At 37.5% G+C, this 22,210-nt stretch overlaps 1 protein-coding gene across 2 annotated transcripts in view; it reads right to left on the bottom strand.

Annotated features, from left to right (window-relative positions):
- Positions 1-2,874: 2,874 nt before the first annotated feature.
- Positions 2,875-22,210, bottom strand: part of COL24A1 (collagen type XXIV alpha 1 chain) — a 294,021-nt gene continuing 274,685 nt past the window's right edge. For both annotated transcript variants that reach the window (XM_023509811.1, XM_023509812.1), the window contains exons 56-60: positions 17,296-17,361; positions 16,526-16,694; positions 9,910-10,019; positions 7,325-7,540; positions 2,875-4,348 (exon numbers count right to left, since the gene is read on the bottom strand). In XM_023509811.1, the coding sequence (XP_023365579.1) occupies positions 4,205-4,348; positions 7,325-7,540; positions 9,910-10,019; positions 16,526-16,694; positions 17,296-17,361 (705 nt within the window). In that variant the 3' untranslated portion in view covers positions 2,875-4,204. The remainder of the gene's footprint in view (positions 4,349-7,324; positions 7,541-9,909; positions 10,020-16,525; positions 16,695-17,295; positions 17,362-22,210) is intronic.

Genomic DNA, 22,210 nt, shown 5'->3' with positions numbered 1-22,210 from the left:
AAAAAAATCATGATAAAATATGCACAACATAAAATTGACCAATTTAATTGTTCAAATGTACTATTCAGCAGCACAATGTATATTCATATCACTATGCAACCATTATCACCATTCATCTCCAGAACTTGGTCATCATCTCAAACAGAAACTCTATACACATCAAAAAATGATTTTCCCCTCGTGTCTGCCTCCTCCAGACTCTGGAATCCTCGAACAGACTTCCTGTTTGAATTTGCGTACTCTTGGCAGCTCATATAAGTGGAATCATATAATATCTGTCCTTTGTAGCTAGCTTACTTAACTTAGCACGATGTTTTCAAGGTTCGTCCATGCTGTAACATAAATCAGAATTTTATTCTTTTTTAATGCTTAATAATATAGTATCATATGTATCTGCTTAATTTTATCTAGTCATCTACCCATCAACATTTGAGTTGTCTATACCTTTTACCTATTGTGAATAACACTTCTATGAACATTGGTGTCCAAAATCTATTTGAGTCTGCTTTAAATGTTTTTGGATACAGGTAGTTTCTGGGTTATCAATGAGATAGGTTCTGTTGGTGTGTTCTTAAGTTGCTATGGAAGAGGTACCTTTACCAGTTATTGCCTGTCCCCGCTATTCATAAGTGTTAGTCATATGTAAGTTAGATATTTGGATCTCAGAGACTTAGCCTAATAAGCCCTCATTTGTGTAAGTGTGAACTATATGAAGTCAGATGTTTGTAACTCAGGGACTACCTATCTCTATATACTTATTATCAAAGTAGAATTGCTAGATGACACGCTAATTCTTTACTTACCTTTTAAAAATATATATATTTAACATTTTTTATAATCCAAGATCAGGAAGAATTATATATTTAACTTTTTAAGGAACCACCAAACTATTTTCTTTCTTTCTTTTTTTTTTTTGAGACAGAGCCTCAAGCCATTCCCCTGGGTAGAGTGCTGTGCCATCACAACTACAGCAACCTCCAACTCCTGGGCTCAAGCGAGTCTCCTGCCTCCACCTCCCAAGTAGCTGAGACTGCAGGTGCCCGCCACAACGCCCGGCTTTTTTTTGGTTGCAGCCGTCATTGTTATTTGGCGGCCAGGGCTGGATTTGAACCCGCCACCTTAGGTGTATGTGGCTGACACTTTAGCCACTTGAGCCACAGGTGCCGAGCCACCAAACTATTTTTGACAGTGGCTATGCCATTTTATATTCCTACCAACTATCCATGAGGCTTTCAATTTCTCTACACCCTTGAGAACGTTTGTTATTTTCCTTTTTTTTTTTTTTTATATAGCCATCCTAATGGGCAGGAAGTTCTGGGATGTTTTCCAACAATCAACCAATTCTCCAAATCTCCAGACACCACCTTGATGTCCAACAATTAAGTCAGTTCTCACACTACCTGGAGTTAGGATCAGGTGTTCAGTCTCCTCTCCAAGTCTTCTGCTACTTCAGACACCAACTCCAAGTCCCAGGCTGCTTATAATTGTGACCAACTAAATGGAGGATTCCCATAACCCCTCCTCAGGTTTAACAATTTGCTGTAGTGGATTTCAGAATGCAGGAAAACACTTTAATTATGGTGCTTTTTATTTTTAAAATAAAGGTTATGACTCAGGAACAGCCACCTGGAAGAGATGCACAGGGCAACGTCGGAGGGTGTGGTGCAGGGCTTCATGCCACTGGGCAAGCCACCTTCCCAGCAGGTCAATGTGTTTGCCAACCAAAAGCTCTCTGAATCTCATTGTTCAGAGTTTTTAAAGAGCTTAATCTCCAGGCACTGCTCTTAGGGTAAAGGGTTCCCAGAGGTCAGTAGGTGGAGCTGACAGTCCCAACCCTCTAATCCAGGGTTCTCAACCTGTGGGTAGTGATCTCTTTGTAACAATGAAAATACATCCTGGCATTACGAAGGTTGAGAACCACTGCTTAATAACTTGGTCTTTCTGGTGATGAGCTCCATCCTGAGGCTCTTTGGGGGCTTCATCCTAAAGACCTTTATTAGCATAAATTCAGATGTGATTGAAAAGGGCTCCTCATACAGAACAAAAGACATTCCTTTCACTCAAGAAATTCCAAAGGAGCTGTGTGCCAGATTTTTGTATTATACCACAGAATTGGTACCTTCTCCTGGTTTTGATTTGCATTTCCTTAAGGACTGTCGTTTTTGAGGCCCCTTCATTGGGCCTTTATAATTCTTCGTTGAGGAAATGTCTATTCAAGCTAGTCCTTTGCCCAGTTATTAAATGGGTTGCTTGATTATTTTTATTGTTGAGTTGTAGGAATTCTTTAAATATTCTGGATATTAATCCCTTGTCAGATATATGACATGTTAATATTTCCTCCCATTTTGTGGGTTGCCTCTTCACTTTATTGGTAGTTCCTTTGATGCACAAAAAACTTTTATTTTGATGTTGTTCACTTTATCTATTTTTTTCTCTTGTTGACTTTCCGTATCATTCTAAGAAGTCATTGCCAAATTCAGTGTCATGAAGACTTTTTTTTCCTATGTGCTCTTCTAAGAGTTTTATAGGTTTAACCCTTGTTTAGGTCTTTGATTCCATTTTGAATTACTTCAGACAAGGGTCTAACATCATTCTTTTACATTTGGATAACCAGTTTTTCCAGAACTATTTTTTGGAAAGAAGGTCCTTTCCCCATTGAATAGCATTAGCACCCATGTTGAAAATAATTTGACCACGTATGTAAGGGATTACTTCTGTGTCATGGGCTCATTTTGTAAAAATAAGCTGTGTAATTCTGTTGTAGGCATATAATGAATATTTCCTAAGAATGTACAGGATGGCTTCCAGAGGGGCTATCACATATAATAAAAGCATATTGTAGCATAAGATGAAAAAAAATACCCACCAAAAATGATTTAAAGCAAGTTTTTATTATAGATAGGTAAGTGTAGTTTGCTATGGCTAAAGATACTTTTATAATGGATGAACAAGCTTTTCTATTTACCAAGTGGTATAATATTTTTCTTTTAATTCTGAACTAATATTTCTTTGACAAAAAGGAAAGACTGAATTGGCTGAGCCTATTTTAAATGGGAAAAGACTTTTTCCTGGATGTTGCTTTAAAAGACTGGTAAGTTAAATCCTTTTAAGTACTGACACACTGAATTTAAAAACAGTGAAAGAAAAGTCAATGAATACTATAAAAACATAATTTCTATGAAGCAGAAATATAAAGTTTTTATAATTTAAAACAGCAGCAATTTCAAAAGATTTGCTGAAATAAAACTTTACAAAATATATATATATATATATATATATATAAGGTATCATTCCAGATGATCATGGATTTTTAAAACCGTATATCACAAGCCCCAGTCTCTAACCCAGACCTACTACTGGATGTAGCTGGCCTATAATAATTTTTACAACAATTTAAAAAATAACACAAAAACAAAAAGAAGCCTCCCAGTCCTTCTGTGTACAAGCATAGGTTACAATGTGCTGGCTTTGATTCCAAATGCACAAAGAGAATTTTAAAATAAAACAAGGACTCCACATAAATAGTTTCACTTGTTATTAAGTATATGACCAAAAAAATTAAAATAAGTACTAACAACCAAAACATATCTTGATGTAACCAGTACATACACTCTCAAAGAATGACAAAGATGAAAAAAGAAATAAAATAGTCTATGAAAGCCATAAGCACCTTATTTTAGAAGAGCACCAAGCAACACAAAAAGGTAACATGTAAGAGGTAGTGTACCACTGGCTAAGATGTATAACCCACTCGGGACCTGAATACAACTTAGTGTTTTGGAAAATAAGACATATTAGACCGTGGCTTGTAATTTTTAGACAGAAGCATCGCACATTTGGGGAGCATTAGCCAGTATTGCTCCATAGTGCTCTGCGTCTCCAGCTGTCTAATGGACACTTCGCTCTCAAAAACAGACAGGGAACCCTGAAGAATTCCTCACTTGTAAATTTTCAGTTGTAGGGAATTCTCTAAGAAAGCTGAGATCAATATAATTTTTAAAAGAATTAAATATTTTATCAGTCATGGTCCTTTGAAAGATGCCTTTTCTCTTTCTTAGGAGGGTCTTTTCTTCCTGAGATTCTTTAAGATTTAGCCAATGCATCATTCTGTGTATTTCGTAATGACAGTATCATTCTGCCTCTGTTTTTTGCTTTGCAGCAATTACTTGGCCAACAGCATGAATTCTGAACTCATTCAGAAACGTTAAAGAAAGCATACAGAACTGCTTTCGATGTGATATTTTTGCTCAGTTTTGAGATGAGGGAGTTGTACTTCAATCACTGGAAGTTGATTAGGCTCCTGGGTATGAAAAAGAAATGTTGCCTTATGCCAGCTGCCATCTTGAATCTGTAAAATAAGAAGAAATCGCTCTCATAGGTATTTCGTTAGCAGTCATTCTCAGCAGCTAACGCCCTTCATAAACAATGTAGACACATTGTAAGGATTGGAGATAATGAATAGAAAGCACCTATAACCACACTCAATAAATGCCAATGATGATTATTATTGTTAATTGAAAACAGAATTTGTTGCTTTCTTTCTAATGGCACTGTGCATTCTAATTTTTTTGTTTCCAGAGGCTAAAACCTGGCTTCTGGGTCAGTTGCCTGTGGATCATTGGACCAGATGTGAACTAAAATGCTGTACTGTTCCTAATAAGCCTAATACCCATCTATTCTTTCATTTGGGATTGATTCTTCAGGATGGGTATTTTTCTTTGATAAAGGGAATGAGCTATGTACTTTAAGTAGGAAATAACTAGAATCAACTCAGTCAGAAGTAGTTAAAATTATAATTATGTTCAATCATCTTTTTTTTTTTTCCATTCTGTGGCTCTCCATTTATATAGCGTCCCTGATTTCTCTCTTCTAAGCTTTTTTATATCTCTTATTACTATATGCGCTTTTGTGTCTGATAAATTCAGTGGAAGGGAACATACCATAAAAATGTCCTATGATTAAGATTCAACAAGACGTGATGGAGAGGCACAAGTTTTGCAGCATTTTATTCAGGAGTTAATTCACTTACTCATTCACAGAATTACTATGATGTGAATTTTAAAATTTGAAGGAATTTTAAAATTTGAAGAGATTATTTAAGCCACAAATTTCATTTTAAAGCTAAGACCACTGAAACTCTTTGAAGATAAGTTACTTGCCTATAATCATATGCTTGGTGTGATAACTAGACCTAAAATTCTGTACGTAAGGCACTATAAATCTTCCAAACAATATTTATTGAACACTAGGAATATCTGTCAAATAAATTGTAACCTTTAGTTTTCTTACAGTGCTTGGGAAATATAAGGATGAATAAATTAGTTCTGGCTTCTGAATTCTAACAGCTTATAAATCTAGTTGGAGAGATGAAAAACAAATAATCGCAATACAGACTATATTTCTACAATATAAATAACATAGACAACAAAAGATAAATTCCCTCATTTCTAACTTCAATAGTCAGGGAAAATTCAGAATTTAGATGGGCTTTATGTAGGCCTAAAATTCCATTTGATTAGTGAAGTATGAGTGATGGAATTTCAGAGAAAAGGAACGAGATGAGTTAAAAAATAATAAAACTCAAAAATAGATGGGAAATTAGAAGGTGGCTGTGAAAATTAACCCAGCATGGAGTTTAAAAGCTTAGACCTTGACTTGGGACAGATTTTGATAGAAATGCAGGTACTACCACTCTCCCACGTGTAAAATGGGAATAATAAAAACCTACCTTGCAGGGTTGTGAAGATCAAATGAGATTTCAATTATAAGTCCCCAGCAGCACCGTAAGGCATGGGCTTTGGCGTTCTAAATGCCTGGGATTGATTTGACCTTAAGCAAGTTACTTACCCTCTCTGTGCCTTTACTTTCTTACTGATAAAAAGGGGACTAATAATATTTTCTTTACAAGGCCTTTATGATAAAATAATGCTTGCAGTGCATAGCCACTTGCCATACATATAATAAACCCTAAGCCATGTAGGGGCAGTTGATAATATTATCACCGTTATTATTATAATGAATAGAACAATTTGGCCACAGTGAGGAGTACTCAGCCAGTGAAATCCTGAGCTAGAAAGGAAGGCTGGGGCCTGATTATTGTAGGCACTGCATAAAGTTGGTAAGTATGGATTGTGGCTCAGAGGCACTAGTGAGTCATTGAATGTTTCTGGCCAAGACTATAAATGTTAAATGAATATGCTGATGATATTGATCTCTTTGAATATAGAGAATAAGATCCATCCTCTTCTGACCACTTGCCTATGATTTTTCAAAGCCAATCACCATTTGTCTGGAGACACAGTGTTATGAAAAAGTAGAGCACACTGGAAATGTCAAGAGATGCTACAGCATGGGCTCCTGGTACACAAGGACAGACACCAAGCCACTTTGGTGTACTTTTTTATAAGTAGTGGTACATACAGAAAGTAGACTACTCTACTCTCTATAACAGGGGCAAAAAACCTTCTCTAAAGGGAGAGATAGCAAATATTTTAGGTTTTGAGGGCCATGCAGTCTCTGTCACATCTACTCAAATTTGCACTATAGTGTGATGATAGCCCCAGATAATAAGTAAGTGAACAAGTATGGCTGTGTTACAATAAAAATTTATTTACAACAACAGGTGGTCTGTTGACTATAGTTTGTCAACCTTTACTCTATGACACAATGTTTTAAAAATGTAAAAATTTTATAGTGTCTGTTATTGAATTTTAATGGAAAAAATGGGCTACAATTCAAATACTGACTAGTAGGGCCAGTCAATCCTCATTATACCTGCATTTGGCATCAGGTATAGGTATTGACGAAATGAAATAAAATTGACTTGCCTCTATAATTTGTCTTCTGTGAGGTAATGAGATTAAAATTACAGCAGTGGAAACACATGAAAAAAATATACTTATCTGTATGCCCTGATCATCTATCTATCCATCTATCTATCATCTGTCTATCTATCCATCCATCCGTCCATCCAGGTATAATTTTTTCACATGAGGAATATAAATACAATTTATATATTAACACAAGTTTTGCATGTAAAAATCTATCATTGAATCTATCATTGATAGATTGGTATGACAAAGGTTGACAAGATATGATACCAACAAAAATAGGTTCTGAAAAATATATGGTTACAAATCAGGCACCTTAAAATTTACTACATTACTTGCAGATGATGACTATTAAAACAACAACAGCAGCAACAAAAAAGCCCCTTACTTCTCTTTTGTATCTGTAGTGCATAAGTAAAGTTTCACTCTGATTATTCTACTTCTATAGTTTTATCAATTTTAATTGAACAATTCTAAATGTGTCTTTCCCTTACCTTGCAGTCATCTGAAAGCACTTTAGGTTCAAGTAGAGTGTTTTCTTCAAAAATCTGGCCATTCCATCCCTTGAAACCAACAGGCAAGCCTAGGCCACTTGCTCGTGCCCCTGACCACTTGGGGGTGTGTAGACAGTGAATGGTGATGGTATGGGTGGCTTCCAAGCTCAGTAAATGAAGGAAGTTCATCTGGACTTTCCCAATTCCAAACTCCAACTAATGTCATAGAAACAAGATGCAGATTATAAGATGTGGTAATAGAAAAACTTACAGTTTGGGAAATTTAAAGAAAGTCCTCAAAAGGCAGCCTTGAGAAAGCTACTTTTTTAAGAATCTAAGTGTCAGTGGTGCTGGTAAAGGTTTAACCACTGCTTTGGGGTGGTAGGGGGAGCAAATCTCTGATTTCTAGCATTTTCTGATCCTCATGGTAGAAATACTCCCACCATCACCAATTTCAGGCTACCAAGGTGACATCACTACACATGGCCTTGGGAAGACATGTTAACAATTGCTCTCCTGAGCCTGTATAAACTGGCTCCAGCGTACCATTAGGCTACTATATATAATAGGAAAATGAAGGTAATTTGCATATTACCCAAAATGCAGTAATAATTTGCTCTTGGTTAATGATTTAGTTTTTTTTTTTTCATAAAAACCTCAAGTTCCACCTGTGCTTCATTTGAGATTTTTTGGGGGTGAGAGTTTCTAAAGGTAAGTTATGAGTTGTAATAATTTGGTTGAGTAATTTTAACTATGAGAGCTTAAGAGGACAAGGACAGAATCTTATTCTCGGTGTTGCCAACTCCTAATACAGTTTCAGTCACACACTGAAGTAAATGTTTCTTAGACAAATGAATAAATCCACAAACCAGTATTAACTAATAAAGTGAACAATATAGGACAAATTGGAGTTCAGGAGTCTAATTGCACATCCTCTAGGCTTGGACAGGGAAAAAGATTTTCCTATAAGTCTAGACAATATATCATTGTTATTATTATTGTCATTTTGGCATTGTTTAAGCAGAGGTATGGTCATAAAGTAAGTGAATAGAGATAGTTCCTACGGAGGAACTTCTACTAGTCTCCAACTATAAAATTAGAAAGAGAATTAGTCATGAGATAAGGAAGAAGAAAAACAAATAACAACAAAACAAAAACAAGAAAAGAAAAAGAAAACAGCCACAAAAAGAGAGGAAAGGATAAAAACATGGAAGGATAATCAATAAGGAAAATCAGAGTTTAAGTAATCCACTTCTCTCATTTTACAGATCAGTCAGAAACTTGTGAAATAGTTCACCTTTCTGATTCTTAGTTTTCTTGGTGGTGAAGTAGGTTCATAACACTGACCTGACAGATGTCACGAGGCTTGGAAATGACAAATGTACTTTACTGAGCATTGTGGCTGGCACACAGCAGGTCTTCTGGGGCTTGCAATATCATTCCCCAGGTTAGCAGAGGAGGGGAAACTAGAACCCAGCACCATGATTACAAGACTACCCCCCTAGTCTGCCTGAGGTTGGATTTACAAGTATGGTGCACTCAGTCATGGAGAGAACCAGAGCGTGGCTCCCTCACTGCTCCTATTCATTTGCATGGATCCCCACTCCCACTCTCCTTCCTTCCGTAAGAATCCAGGGCCAACTTCCAGGGCCATGTGGATGACCATGTGGACGTTTTGGAAGTCGGCCTATCAAGCTGCTCTTCATTAGAGGGACGTGACATTCCCCCCTCCTCTGGGGGGTAGTCAGGGTCATCATGGTGCATTCTTATTGAGATAAATGGGTGAACCTTCCTGTTTAGTGAAATATGGCATTTTAGGAGGAGAGGGCAGTTCAGTGACCTGCAGCTAAAGGGATCGTACGTGTTAGCTACCACCCTTTATGATGGACAAACAAGCCAAAGGCACAGGTGTCAGCTCCTCGTCAATGAGAAATAAATCCTTGGTCATATACTGTGGTGCTTTGATCAGAAAAAGAAAGAAACACAGTTTGGGTTTCAATATATGTTATGGGTAGAACTAGGATTTAGGATTTTTGGATGCTTTTTATAACACCTAGTGCTATGACAAACTCACTTGTATTCATTCTGCACATTTGGTTTATGGAATTATACTTAAAACAAGTTCTAAACAGCATTCAGTAGACGTTTAAGACAGATGATTGTGTGGCAAAGCGCCAAAAATAGCAAGTTTTTGTGGCAACATCTTTCTTTTAATGATGTTGATGTAATTTGCAGCAAAACTTTAGGTCACTGATTATTGATTCCAAACACTCTAGCTGCTTAGGGATTTTTCAATATATGTGTAATGCATAAAAACATCACACGCATTGCACAATTTTTAAAGGAAATTAAAAGCTTCATCAGTAGAGTAAGCCAAGCTAATCATAAAAATACAAAAATGTCAAGATTTACTGATTAAATGTTTTTTTTAAAAAACAAGTAATTGATTTCTCATGTAAGATAGAGAATGATAGCTTGCTTTCTTTTTTGAAATTCATAATTATTTCAAGTGATGGAATTTTAAAAGTCATTGTTCCCTGGAACTGTGCAACATAGCAACCTATGTTTAAAAGTTCAATACGTGCCTTTGTCACAGAGACAGGAGATAAGCATGTCTGGCCACCAGCACTGAAATTGCAGAAAACCTCAATGGCATCTGAAGGACATCCGAGATTTGGATCAATCCAGTATTTTCCTAAAAGTTTATAAGAAAACATAAAGTTATTGAAATGCCACAATCAAATATATTTGCACCATCCTATGAAACAATGTTTCAAAAATGTAGAATTTTTATAGCATCTGTTATTGAATTTTAATGGGAAAAAAATGGGCTATAATTCAAATACTGGCTAGGAGGGCCAATCTACATTATACCTGCATTTGGCATCAGGTACAGGAATTGGCAAAATGAAATAAAACTGACTTGCCTTTATAACTTGTCTTCTGTGCAGTAATGAGATTAAAAGTCACAGTCTTATCATAGTCTTAAAAGATTATAAATCTATTTGCACTCAGTGAATGAGTGAAAGCTGTAAGCATTGTATAAAACTGATACTAAACATGCTCTATTTTTCACGCACTTACCAATTTCAGGGCATTTTATAATTTTAATCTAAATGGCTGAATTTATTGCCTTATCTTACACAGATAAGAAGATGAGCTCAGGTGCTGAAAATCAATTGTCTAAAGTTACATAGTTTGTAGAAAAGTTGAAGTTATTAGAGCATACGTGTGTATTTCTGTTACTAGAGTCCATATGTATATTTTTATTCATTACAGAGTTAAAATGGATATTTAAAAATGGAAACAACTTCACTTGTCCTGGAAAAATGTCTCTTTAGGTGTAATACTTATAAACAAAAGAAAAACAAAACATTTTTTTGTTTTCAGAAAGAAAAATATACAATTAAATGGCTTCCATTGCTGTGCGCTGGATTTTAAGATTTTTAAGTAGGAGAGACTGACGTGCTCACTGTGTAAGCTGCCCAATCTTTGCCTCCACTCAAGGTCGAGGGGAATAAAATGGAGCCTGAAGTCAGACTACAGCAAATATTCCGGCTGAAAGACTCTGAGCGAGCATCCCAATCCAGAGTAACAGACTCAGAATATCGAAGAAGCATTTTATTCCAAATACAAAGAAATGTTTGAATGAGGCAGCCTTGTTTTTGTGCATTAAAAAGGCAAGACGATTGAACAGTTTTTGTCAAATATCATTTTCTACAATAGGTACAGATCCTTGTCCATTCCACCCTTATTCCACAGCAAAGATTGCTTTAGTTCTTTGGGGTTTTCTCTGATTTCCAAAGCATCCTCAAACACTCTCCTCTCTTCTACTTAACCTTCAAAACATATACTTGCTGAATTGGTTGTTCAAAGGGTAGAGACTATCTTCCATTGCAGTGGTCTTGAAACTTCAGTGTGTATCAGAGCATCCTTAAAACACCCAGGGTGGGCATGGTGGCTCCCCCTATAATCCTAGCACTCTGGGAGGCTGAGACAAGGTGGGAGAATCGCTTGAGCTCAGGGGTTTTAGACCAGCCTGAGTAAGAGTGAGTCCCATCTCTAGTAAAAATAGAAAAACTAGCTGGGTGTGGTGGCAGGTCCTTGTAGTCCCAGCTACTCAGGAGGCTGAGGCAGGAGGATTGCTTGAGCACAGGACTTTGAGGTTGCTGTGAGCTAGGCTCAGGCTATGGCACTCTAGCCCAGGAGATGCAGAGCTGGACTCAGTCTAAAAAAAAAAAAAAAATACAAAACCCCCAAAACCCACCCTCTTGCCATCTCCTCCCCACCCCCAACACACACAGCAGGCAGGGCCCATCCCCCAGAGTTGCTAGTTCATTAAGTCTAGGGGAAGGCTTGAGAATCTATATTTCTAATATAATCTAACTCTGGTCCAGGGATGACATCTGGAGAACCACCGATCTACTGAAATATGGAAGAAGAAGGTGAAGGAGATGCACTCTTCCTAGTCTCTTTTCTTTAGCAATTTGAACATTTTATAATGTCTGTAGAAGTTACAGCTGGATTTTTTCACCAGGATCTGGTACAGGCTTCCAGCTCTATCCTGTGGGATAAACAAACTTTCACCGTATCTTCTCTTCCAAGAAATACTTTCCTACACTTATGTAAGAGCTAATAGTAAATTCTTTATGAAAGGTTTTCCATCAAACAAACTCTCATGTCACATGTACATGGGGTAAAATGCTTTGAATTCAGGCATTATATCATGTTATACAATGGTGAACTGGTGGGCGTTTCATAATTTCTTTCAAGCTAGGCTGAGCTCCAGACAAAGTCCTATGTCATGATATGTCTTATGTGAACTTAAATATTCTGACACAAAATTGCCCCCCAGGATGCTGGTTCCCTCGCAGCCTCTGCAGTACTGTGTCTGACAGTGGGAAGGTGACTTCCTTGTCCTTCCTTGTCACATTCAAACCACTCCTGCCACTTTCCCCTGAAAACACCCCATGTTGAAATTACTATCGTCAAATTCTATCTAACACCCATTGCCCCTTCCTGGTGTCTGGGGTGATCACTGACTATTTTTGTTTGAAGATTTTTAGTTTCTGGCTTGCTTTCATATTCAGAAAATCTGTGAATAACCACATTCTTGGTGATTTTAAATCCACAAGGATGATTCTTCCCACACCTTGGCCTCTGAGTTTCTTGAACTGTATTCTTCTATGCCCCCTTGCTTTCCCACCAATGATCTTGTACCCTTCCCCCACCCCACGTATTACTTCACTACCTTTCAAGGTCATCCCCTGGCCTTTGCTACCAGCTGCAACAGCATCTCCTCTGGAATTTCACTTCTCTTCTCCATCCACTCCCTCTAGAGCCTGAGTCCAATAACTTTTTAGTCTCATCACTGATACTGCCACACTTTTCTTGTCCCTTGTGATCATGTGTTCACCTCCCCTCTCCCCCAGCAGAAAACTCACCGTCTATTACTAACTATAATCACTAACACCCTTAACGCCCTTGCCCTGCCTCACTTCATTGTACTTGTCTTATACTTATCCTGGATCCCACATAAATTCGGTTTGCTCTCCCTAACCTGTGTCTGCACCTGCGCAGATAAATGTGGCTGGAGAAAAGCACAGCTATGCTGATGGGCCTCACTTTAAATTCAGATGTGTCTGTGAATCTGCTACACAATAATACCAGGTTTCCAGAGTTCAATCCCCCTGTCCCTTTCCTAGTCCTGAATCTTACATGTATTCCTTTCTTCTTTTTTTTTTGAGACAGAGTCTTACTTTGTTGCCCCAGGCTAGAGTATCCTACTATCAGCCTAGCTCATAGCAAACTCCTGGGCTCAAGCAATGCTCCTGCCTCAGCCTCCTGAGTAGCTGGGCCTACAGGCACCTGCCATAATGTGTGGTACATTTTTCTGTTTTCAGTACATATGGGGGTCTTCCTCTTGCTCAGGCTAGTCTCGAACTCCTGAGCTCAAGGGATCCTCCATCTCTACCTCCCAGCGTGCTAGGATTTCAGGTGGAGCTATCACACCCAGGCCTTTCCTTCATTCTTACTCTTGACTATTAACCTTCCAGTTTCACCAAGACAACTGCACCTATTGAAGAGAGTCTACATAAGCCCCCGCTCTGATATCTACCCACCTGTCTGGACATGCACAATGTATTCTGCCTTTTCTCTTATAGTAAATTAACTGTGCGCCTATATAAGACTTAGTCAATATACCTGCAGATTTAAATTCTGCTTCTCCTATTCTCTCCGTTGAGTCTTTTTCTGTTATCTTCTGTTTCCATCAGTTCTCATTCACTGATCCTAGGAAAGTATTTCTTAGAAGAGAAAGCATGTTTTACCCCACTGGATAAAACTGGAAGCCCACGTCAAATCCCAGTAATTTCTACAAATTTTGTAAAATGTCCAACATTCTGAAAAAAATGGACTAGGAAGGGTGAATCTATTTTCGCCATGAAGTCACCAAAAGTATCACTCAGCTCTTCAACATACCTAGGGCAAAAGTAGCTCCAAGTGCTGGGTTCATCTCTCTACCATCTTCTTCAAAGTCTTGGCTTGCAAGTTCTTTACTGTTTGTTGGCTATTTTATGCTTTAACTTGTTTTTGTTTTAAATTAATCTAGTCGGGTAATTGAATTACTTACTTCATTACGGGGAGTGCAAAGTCCTGAGCTCCATCATATATTCTCTTTTCTTTTTTATTAAATCATAAAGAGGTAGATCGTGTACACATTGATGCATTTATGGGGTACAATGTGCTGATTTCATATACAATTTGGAATGCTTACATCATACTGGTTACTATATCCCTCGCCTCATTTACTTAATTATTGTGTTAAGACATTTACATTCTATACTTAAAACCTGACGAGGTTGTAACTACCACTGTGACTCTATCCTGCTCTGGACGAAGGTCCTCAGTGACCTCTGCACTGCCCAATCCAGCAGCATTTCTCAGTCTTCACCTTACCTGACCCTGACCAGCCAAGCCCGTCTTCCTCCTCTGGCAAACATTTCTAGGTTAGATTCCAGGACACCGCTTTCATCTAGTTGTCTTCCTGTCTCAATTAGAGCTTCTTCTCAGTTCTTTTTCCTAGTTCCCCCTCACTTTCCCTGATCCCTAAACATGGGAGACCTCTTCACTGTCTTGACCTCCTATAGGTCGTCTTAAGCAGTTACAGGCATTAGATACCATTTATACGTGAATGACTTCATCATTTGTAGCCTTAGCCAGGACCTCCCTGCTGATCTTGAACTTGAATAGTTTACCACCTACTTGACAGTCTTACTTTCATATTCAATAGCCATCTCAAACTAAATAGCTTCAAAACTGGACTGACTGATTTTTTCCTCCCAACTTGGCTTCTCCTGAGGTCCTCTCCATCTCTATCACCAATCATCCTACCCTTCTATTGTTAAAAAATATCTTAGCATTGTCCTTTATTGTTCTATTTCTCTCACAGCTCACATCCAATCTATCAACAAAAACTTCAGGGTCTATCTTAAAGCATATTTAAAAACATGAGCATGATTTTACCACTTTCCCTGTGGCCACTGCGAGTCCAACCCATCATTATCTCACTTGGTTTATTTCAACAGCTGGGTCCGTGGTTTCCTTACCTTGCGTCTGTCCTCCTCTTTACATTTGTAACACATTAGCCAGAGTCATATTTTAAAAATCTAAGTCAAACCATGTCATTTCTTTGCTTAACAATTTCTGATGGCTTGTCTTATTCAAGGTGAAAGCTGGACACTTTTAAGTAGTCTGGAGTGTCCTGTATTTTCTGGTTTCTTGATATCGTTCTGACTTAATTTCCTACACCTCTCCCCGTTGTGCACTCTCTCTCTCCAGTCACCCTGGCCTTCGTGCTGACCCTGGAGCATGCTGGGTTATACTCCCAGGCTCGGGGCTTGGCCTTTATTCCTTCTGCCTGGAAAGCTTTCTCTAGATTTTCATGGCTTGCTGCCTTCTATCCTTCTGATACTACTCAATGTCACATTCTCCCAGATGCCTTATCTGGCTAGTCTATTTAACCGTGGTTTCCTTATCCCCCTCCCCTGCCTCTGTGTTTTTCTCTCTAGCACTTGTCATCTCCTAGTGATGAAGTAAGACCATTCCGACAACTCCACCATCCACGCCACCTAGCTACTCCTCCTACAGGGCAGGAAGATCCTGTGTTAGATTTCGTGCTGATTTTTGTATGTCTTATATGTCCTTGTGCCTTTAAAATCTATAGCGCTGCATTTTCATGCCCTCAAATATAGGAAAGAATCAAGCTTAGTAGGCAGCTAGAATTGTAAATATTACTTTATATATTCATCTAAGGGAAGTAATATCTATAGAAGGAAATATTTTATTAATATAAGTAAAATGAATATTTTCATTGCACTTCTGGAATAGAATAAGATATTTTGGACAAGAATATGTATGTATGTGTTTGAGGTATGTATATACAAATTGAAAGTGACTACTAGTCACTCTATAGAATTATACTACGTGGATTTTTTTTTTTTTTTTTTTTTTTTTTTGTAGTTTTTGGCCAGAGCTGGGTTTAAACCCGCCACCTCTGGCATATGGGGCCGGCGCCCTCCTCCTTTGAGCCACAGACACCACCCTATACTATATGGATTTTTCAAATCACACATTTTTTCCAAATGTGTTATTGAGTTGGTTTAAAAACTTCCCTTAATGGTTCTAATTTAATTTGGTTTTGCCTCTCTGGTTAATGAATTTGGGGCATCTGTGTGGGGCTAACGAACTTCCAAGAATGGCAAACCACTAATTTTCATGGTCACTAATTCCAAAATAGGGTATTTAAATTCCATTTTATATAAAGAGGAGTCTGTAATATCTTTCTCTATGTTGTTAACTTTGGCGGTTTTTGAATTACCAAGTCTGACAGGTGGTGCTGTCAACCCAAAGGCCAATTCTACCTTTTTAAATTTTCATATAAATATGCTTTATCATTTTGATAAAATCCTGGCAAAAGCCATTTTAATATCATCAAGAATAAAATACTCTTAGTATAGCTGGGGGTAGGGTGACATCAGAAGCATGTTTTCTTCTGAGAGAGTATTTTATTCTTGCTGACGTTAAAATGGCTTCTGTCAGGGTTTTATTGAAGAGACTATGATCTGGAATGAAGGCATTGGCAAATTTCAAACACGCTTAAATGAGCTGGGACATCAGAGTTTGAGGAAAGCAAGAACTTACCGTCTGATACTTTGTGTTCACAGTTAAGCAAATCTTTGCAGATTCGTGCTGGGTTATCTCGTGTGCCAAGAGGATTCCTGATGTGGTGCAGTAAATTGCTAAGGTAGCTCAGGGTTTTGAATATCTCTGCACTGTGGCTGATGAAAGTCACTTCAGTATTCTGGTAGCTCTGCCAAGTCATCATAAGAATCATATAAGCAAACCCCCCTAAAAACCAATATAGCAATATAGATCAAGGCAGAAGAAGAATGTGTTCCTTCGTGGGTAGTGAGTTGGGGACAGGATGTAAAGAACAGTTTATATTTAAGCGTAGACATATGTGCGTGCTTTATTAACCAGGATCCTAAATAAGATTAAATCCACACTTGAAAGTTTAGTTTTCAAGCTGATATAAGAATTACTATTCCTACTATATAAGGTTTTTTAAAAAATGCACATTGAATAATTCGACTTTAAATAAGAGAAATGAGTAGTAAGGACCGATACCAACATATTCCATTTTAAGAATCATGGCTAATTTCATTTAGCTATTTTCTTCCATAGTACCAAATTCCTTACAAATAAATACTTTAACAATACTGCATTTTTGTTTAATATGTTCCTTACAAAATATTCTAAGCATACATTTCTGTTTAAGTATACTAAAATTATACAGGGCTTCATGTTTTCAATACAATCTTTGGGATAATGCCACATTTGGGCCTCCAAAAAAATTTTCCATTTAATTTGTATATTGTCAGTGCCAATATAAATAAAACCAGATATATTACCTCCATCTGTAGGGCAGTGTTTGATTCAATCAAGGCTTGAATAGCGGCATTGATGTCCATTTGTTTCTGTGTAAAACAAAACCCTTCAAGATTAGCAACAGTATCAACACTGTGTGTTCTAAAGTAAAGGCTGTAAATTCTCAGGGCACTGCAGTTAGAGTACCCTAGACTTATTATCTGAAGGGGGTTTGTAACTCTTATGGCTGGACAGATTTTTCAAATATTGTCTAGCTATCTGTAAGGACAATAGGCTGCCTTCATTCAAATCTTAAAGGCCTCCTAATTAAAATAGGACCAAATTTTAGAGCCCTCCAATGAAAAACCATTTGTCTCTGTTACATGAAAACACACACACACACACACACATACACACACACACACAGTTACTCAAATGGAAGAGAGTGAAATATGATTCCCTTCAGTTAATAAATTGTAAAGTGAAGAATAAATAACTGTAGTAATTTTTAACAGTTACATTCTTGGAAGGAAAGTAGAATAAAATACTACTGTCCTGAGGTAGTTACCACATTAGTTTAATGTGATACTTCTGTGGTCTTAAAAATAATTTCTGAAGTTGGAGAATGTTCCATTAGTCCCAAAAGAAATAATACAGAATGAATTCAATCCCTTCCTGCATTTAATAAAAGATATTTTTAGAGAAAGACTAAAAGACTAGGCCTAACCACTAGTAAAAGTCCTTTTATATATATATATATATATATATATATACACACTTTTTTTTTTTTTAAAGAAAATAAGCGTGCAAACTAAGAAGCTTGAGTTGGGAGAAGCTTTTGGGAAATTGTGTCTGTGTAAGTGAACCAAGTAATCTAATTTCTCTCAGAGTCACTGTCCTGCTATCTTTTGACTTGGAGGCCCATATAATGGAAACTGTTTTCAAGAGATCTCTCATAAGTCATGGTTGGTAATTTGAAAAGCTATTTAAAATGATGGAACAATCAATAATATACTGTCTTCCCTGCCTCAACATGTGGTTTTCATATTGGAAAATAATTGACTCAGTCTGCACATGTATACTGCCAAACACCGTGATCCATGTCGAGGATAAAATGGTAAGCAAAAAAGAAAATTGCCCTATGGAGTTTCAGTTTAGAGGGGAGAGAGATATTAATCAAATCACTCTCAAACACAGAATTACAGATTGTGATGCATGCTGGGAAAGAAAAGTACGTGAACGTATGAGAGAAATTAGAATCAATGAAGTCTGGAAAATTTAAGAAGGTAGGAGGTCTTGGTCAGGGAGGGCTTCTCTGAGGCAGAGATACGTGAGCTGAGATCTGGAGAACAAGTACAGATTGTTACAAGAAGGAGCAGGAGCACTTTCTAAGTAAAAGAAGCAGAAAAGTTTAGCCTAAAACGTTCTGCAGACTAAGTAATTCTGATCAACTTGCTCGTGGGAATGGGCAGATTTTGGATACAGGTCACACAAAAATCTTGGCACAAAATATGGGAAACTGCATTAAGTGCTAAACAATAGTCACCTTTCCTTTTTCCACCTAATCTCCTGGTGGTGATCAAGGGCTTTAATCACAGAATCTAACACAGTGGTCCTCAAACTCTTCAGAATCAGGATCCTTTTGCACTTTTAAACATTAAAAGCCTTTTGTTCTTGTTGGGTCATAACTTTTGATATAGTAGAAATCAAAGAACAGATTTTAAAACTATTTGTGTTAATTGCATTAATATAACAAACTCATTACATGTTCATTAAATATTTTTATAAAAACTGTATTTTCAAAAACAAAAGCAGGAAAGGTGGCTCTGTTTTACACTTTTGTACATCGCTTTAATGTCTGAATTAATAGATGATGGCTAAATTCTCATATGTGCTTTTGTACTCAGCTGGTTGTGGTGTGTGGTTTTAGTTGAAATATGGGAAGAAATCCTGGCTGCACAGAGACACACATGTAGAAAAGAGAAGTATTTTAGTAGCTTTTTCAGATACTTATGGATTTTCTTCTTTGATATTATACTCAAACTTGACAAGTAGTAGCTTCCTGAAGGTTGCTGCAATGTGAAAACTGAACCCATACTGATGCCTTTCGTCCTCTTTTATATTAAGATCTTTTGGTCCACGTGATTTTGTTAACATTGTGCGTTGACCATTCAGAGAACTTCGATTCATGGCATTACACAGATCTTTCAAACACTGACACATTTTATTACTTCGTGTTAAAAATGACATTTGTTAACATAATTGCTTATCAGAGAGATGTAAATACTGGGAAGCTGTCACATTTATAGTGATAGACACCAGTTTCCCCCAATTTGTAATTTCACTTGATCACTTGAAATTTATCACTGGCATCGACTTCTGTCAATTGTTTCCCTCGAAATTACTGGCCTTTTTCATTCATTTTCAGGAAAAATTATGAAAAATCCATATAGTATAAGGTGGTGTCTGTGGCTCAAAGGAGGAGGGCGCCGGCCCCATATGCCAGAGGTGGCGGGTTTAAACCCAGCTCTGGCCAAAAACTGCAAAAAAAAAAAAAAAAAAAAAAAAAAATCCACGTAGTATAATTCTATAGAGTGACTAGTAGTCACTTTCAATTTGTATATACATACCTCAAACACATACATACATATTCTTGTCCAAAATATCTTATTCTATTCCAGAAGTGCAATGAAAATATTCATTTTACTTATATTAATAAAATATTTCCTTCTATAGATATTACTTCCCTTAGATGAATATATAAAGTAATATTTACAATTCTAGCTGCCTACTAAGCTTGATTCTTTCCTATATTTGAGGGCATGAAAATGCAGCGCTATAGATTTTAAAGGCACAAGGACATATAAGACATACAAAAATCAGCACGAAATCTAACACAGGATCTTCCTGCCCTGTAGGAGGAGTAGCTAGGTGGCGTGGATGGTGGAGTTGTCGGAATGGTCTTACTTCATCACTAGGAGATGACAAGTGCTAGAGAGAAAAACACAGAGGCAGGGGAGGGGGATAAGGAAACCACGGTTAAATAGACTAGCCAGATAAGGCATCTGGGAGAATGTGACATTGAGTAGTATCAGAAGGATAGAAGGCAGCAAGCCATGAAAATCTAGAGAAAGCTTTCCAGGCAGAAGGAATAAAGGCCAAGCCCCGAGCCTGGGAGTATAACCCAGCATGCTCCAGGGTCAGCACGAAGGCCAGGGTGACTGGAGAGAGAGAGTGCACAACGGGGAGAGGTGTAGGAAATTAAGTCAGAACGATATCAAGAAACCAGAAAATACAGGACACTCCAGACTACTTAAAAGTGTCCAGCTTTCACCTTGAATAAGACAAGCCATCAGAAATTGTTAAGCAAAGAAATGACATGGTTTGACTTAGATTTTTAAAATATGACTCTGGCTAATGTGTTACAAATGTAAAGAGGAGGACAGACGCAAGGTAAGGAAACCACGGACCCAGCTGTTGAAATAAACCAAGTGAGATAATGATGGGTTGGCCTCGCAGTGGCCACAGGGAAAGTGGTAAAAACATGGTCATATTTTAAAATATGCTTTAAGATAGACCCTGACGTTTTTGTTGATAGATTGGATGTGAGCTGTGAGAGAAATAGAACAATAAAGGACAATGCTAAGATATTTTTTAACAATAGAAGGGTAGGATGATTGGTGATAGAGATGGAGAGGACCTCAGGAGAAGCCAAGTTGGGAGGAAAAAATCAGTCAGTCCAGTTTTGAAGCTATTTAGTTTGAGATGGCTATTGAATATGAAAGTAAGACTGTCAAGTAGGTGGTAAACTATTCAAGTTCAAGATCAGCAGGGAGGTCCTGGCTAAGGCTACAAATGATGAAGTCATTCACGTATAAATGGTATCTAGTGCCTGTAACTGCTTAAGACGACCTATAGGAGGTCAAGACAGTGAAGAGGTCTCCCATGTTTAGGGATCAGGGAAAGTGAGGGGGAACTAGGAAAAAGAACTGAGAAGAAGCTCTAATTGAGACAGGCGGACAACTAGCTGAATGCGGTGTCCTGGAATCTAACCTAGAAATGTTTGCCAGAGGAGGAAGACGGGCTTGGCTGGTCAGGGTCAGGTAAGGTGAAGACTGAGAAATGCTGCTGGATTGGGCAGTGCAGAGGTCACTGAGGACCTTTGTCCAGAGCAGGATAGAGTCACAGTGGTAGTTACAACCTCGTCAGGTTTTAGGTGTAGAATGTAAATGTCTTAACACAATAATTAAGTAAATGAGGCGAGGGATATAGTAACCAGTATGATGTAAGCATTCCAAATTGTATATGAAATCAGCACATTGTACCCCATAAATGCATCAATGTGTACACGATCTACCTCTTTCTTTGTTGAAAATAAGTAAATATGAAAGAAGAAGGGGAAATGATCAGTCCTGTCATGCAATGTGATGATGGAAGGTATGATGATAAGCTGACTGAAAGAATACATAGGAGTTTTCTCATTGTCATTTATACTTCTGTTCTGGAAGTCTTATTCTCAATGTCACACTGCTACTTTCCTATGATAAACTCTGCGAGTTCCAGAAAAACAATATTATGTATGTTTTCATATTGGTCATGCAGGAAGATAAGAAGGAGACAAAAGGAGAAGAGAAGGAAACAAAGAAACTAATATTTATTGAGTACCTACCATATGACAAGCACACATATTTTCTTATTAAACTTCCTAATACTACCTCAAAGTATATGTGTATTTTTATTTACATTTTGCTCATAGGAATAATCTCTCACATGTTCTACTTCATTCTGGATGTTTAGGACATATTCCCAAGTGAGAAAGGAATTTAAATGGCACTTAAATTAGTAAAAATTTCTACTTAACATCTCTCTAATTTGCCAGGGATGTATGAACCTTTAGAACTTATTCTTTCTTGGGAAGGCAGCTATGTCATGTCAAAGTCATGATAAGCTGGGAACGCA

The sequence above is a fragment of the Otolemur garnettii genome, unplaced genomic scaffold (genome assembly GCF_000181295.1).
Source record: "Otolemur garnettii isolate 467f Iridium unplaced genomic scaffold, OtoGar3 scaffold00010, whole genome shotgun sequence".
In the NCBI taxonomy this organism is placed as follows: domain Eukaryota; kingdom Metazoa; phylum Chordata; class Mammalia; order Primates; family Galagidae; genus Otolemur; species Otolemur garnettii.
This window is presented reverse-complemented; position numbering and strand designations above follow the sequence as displayed.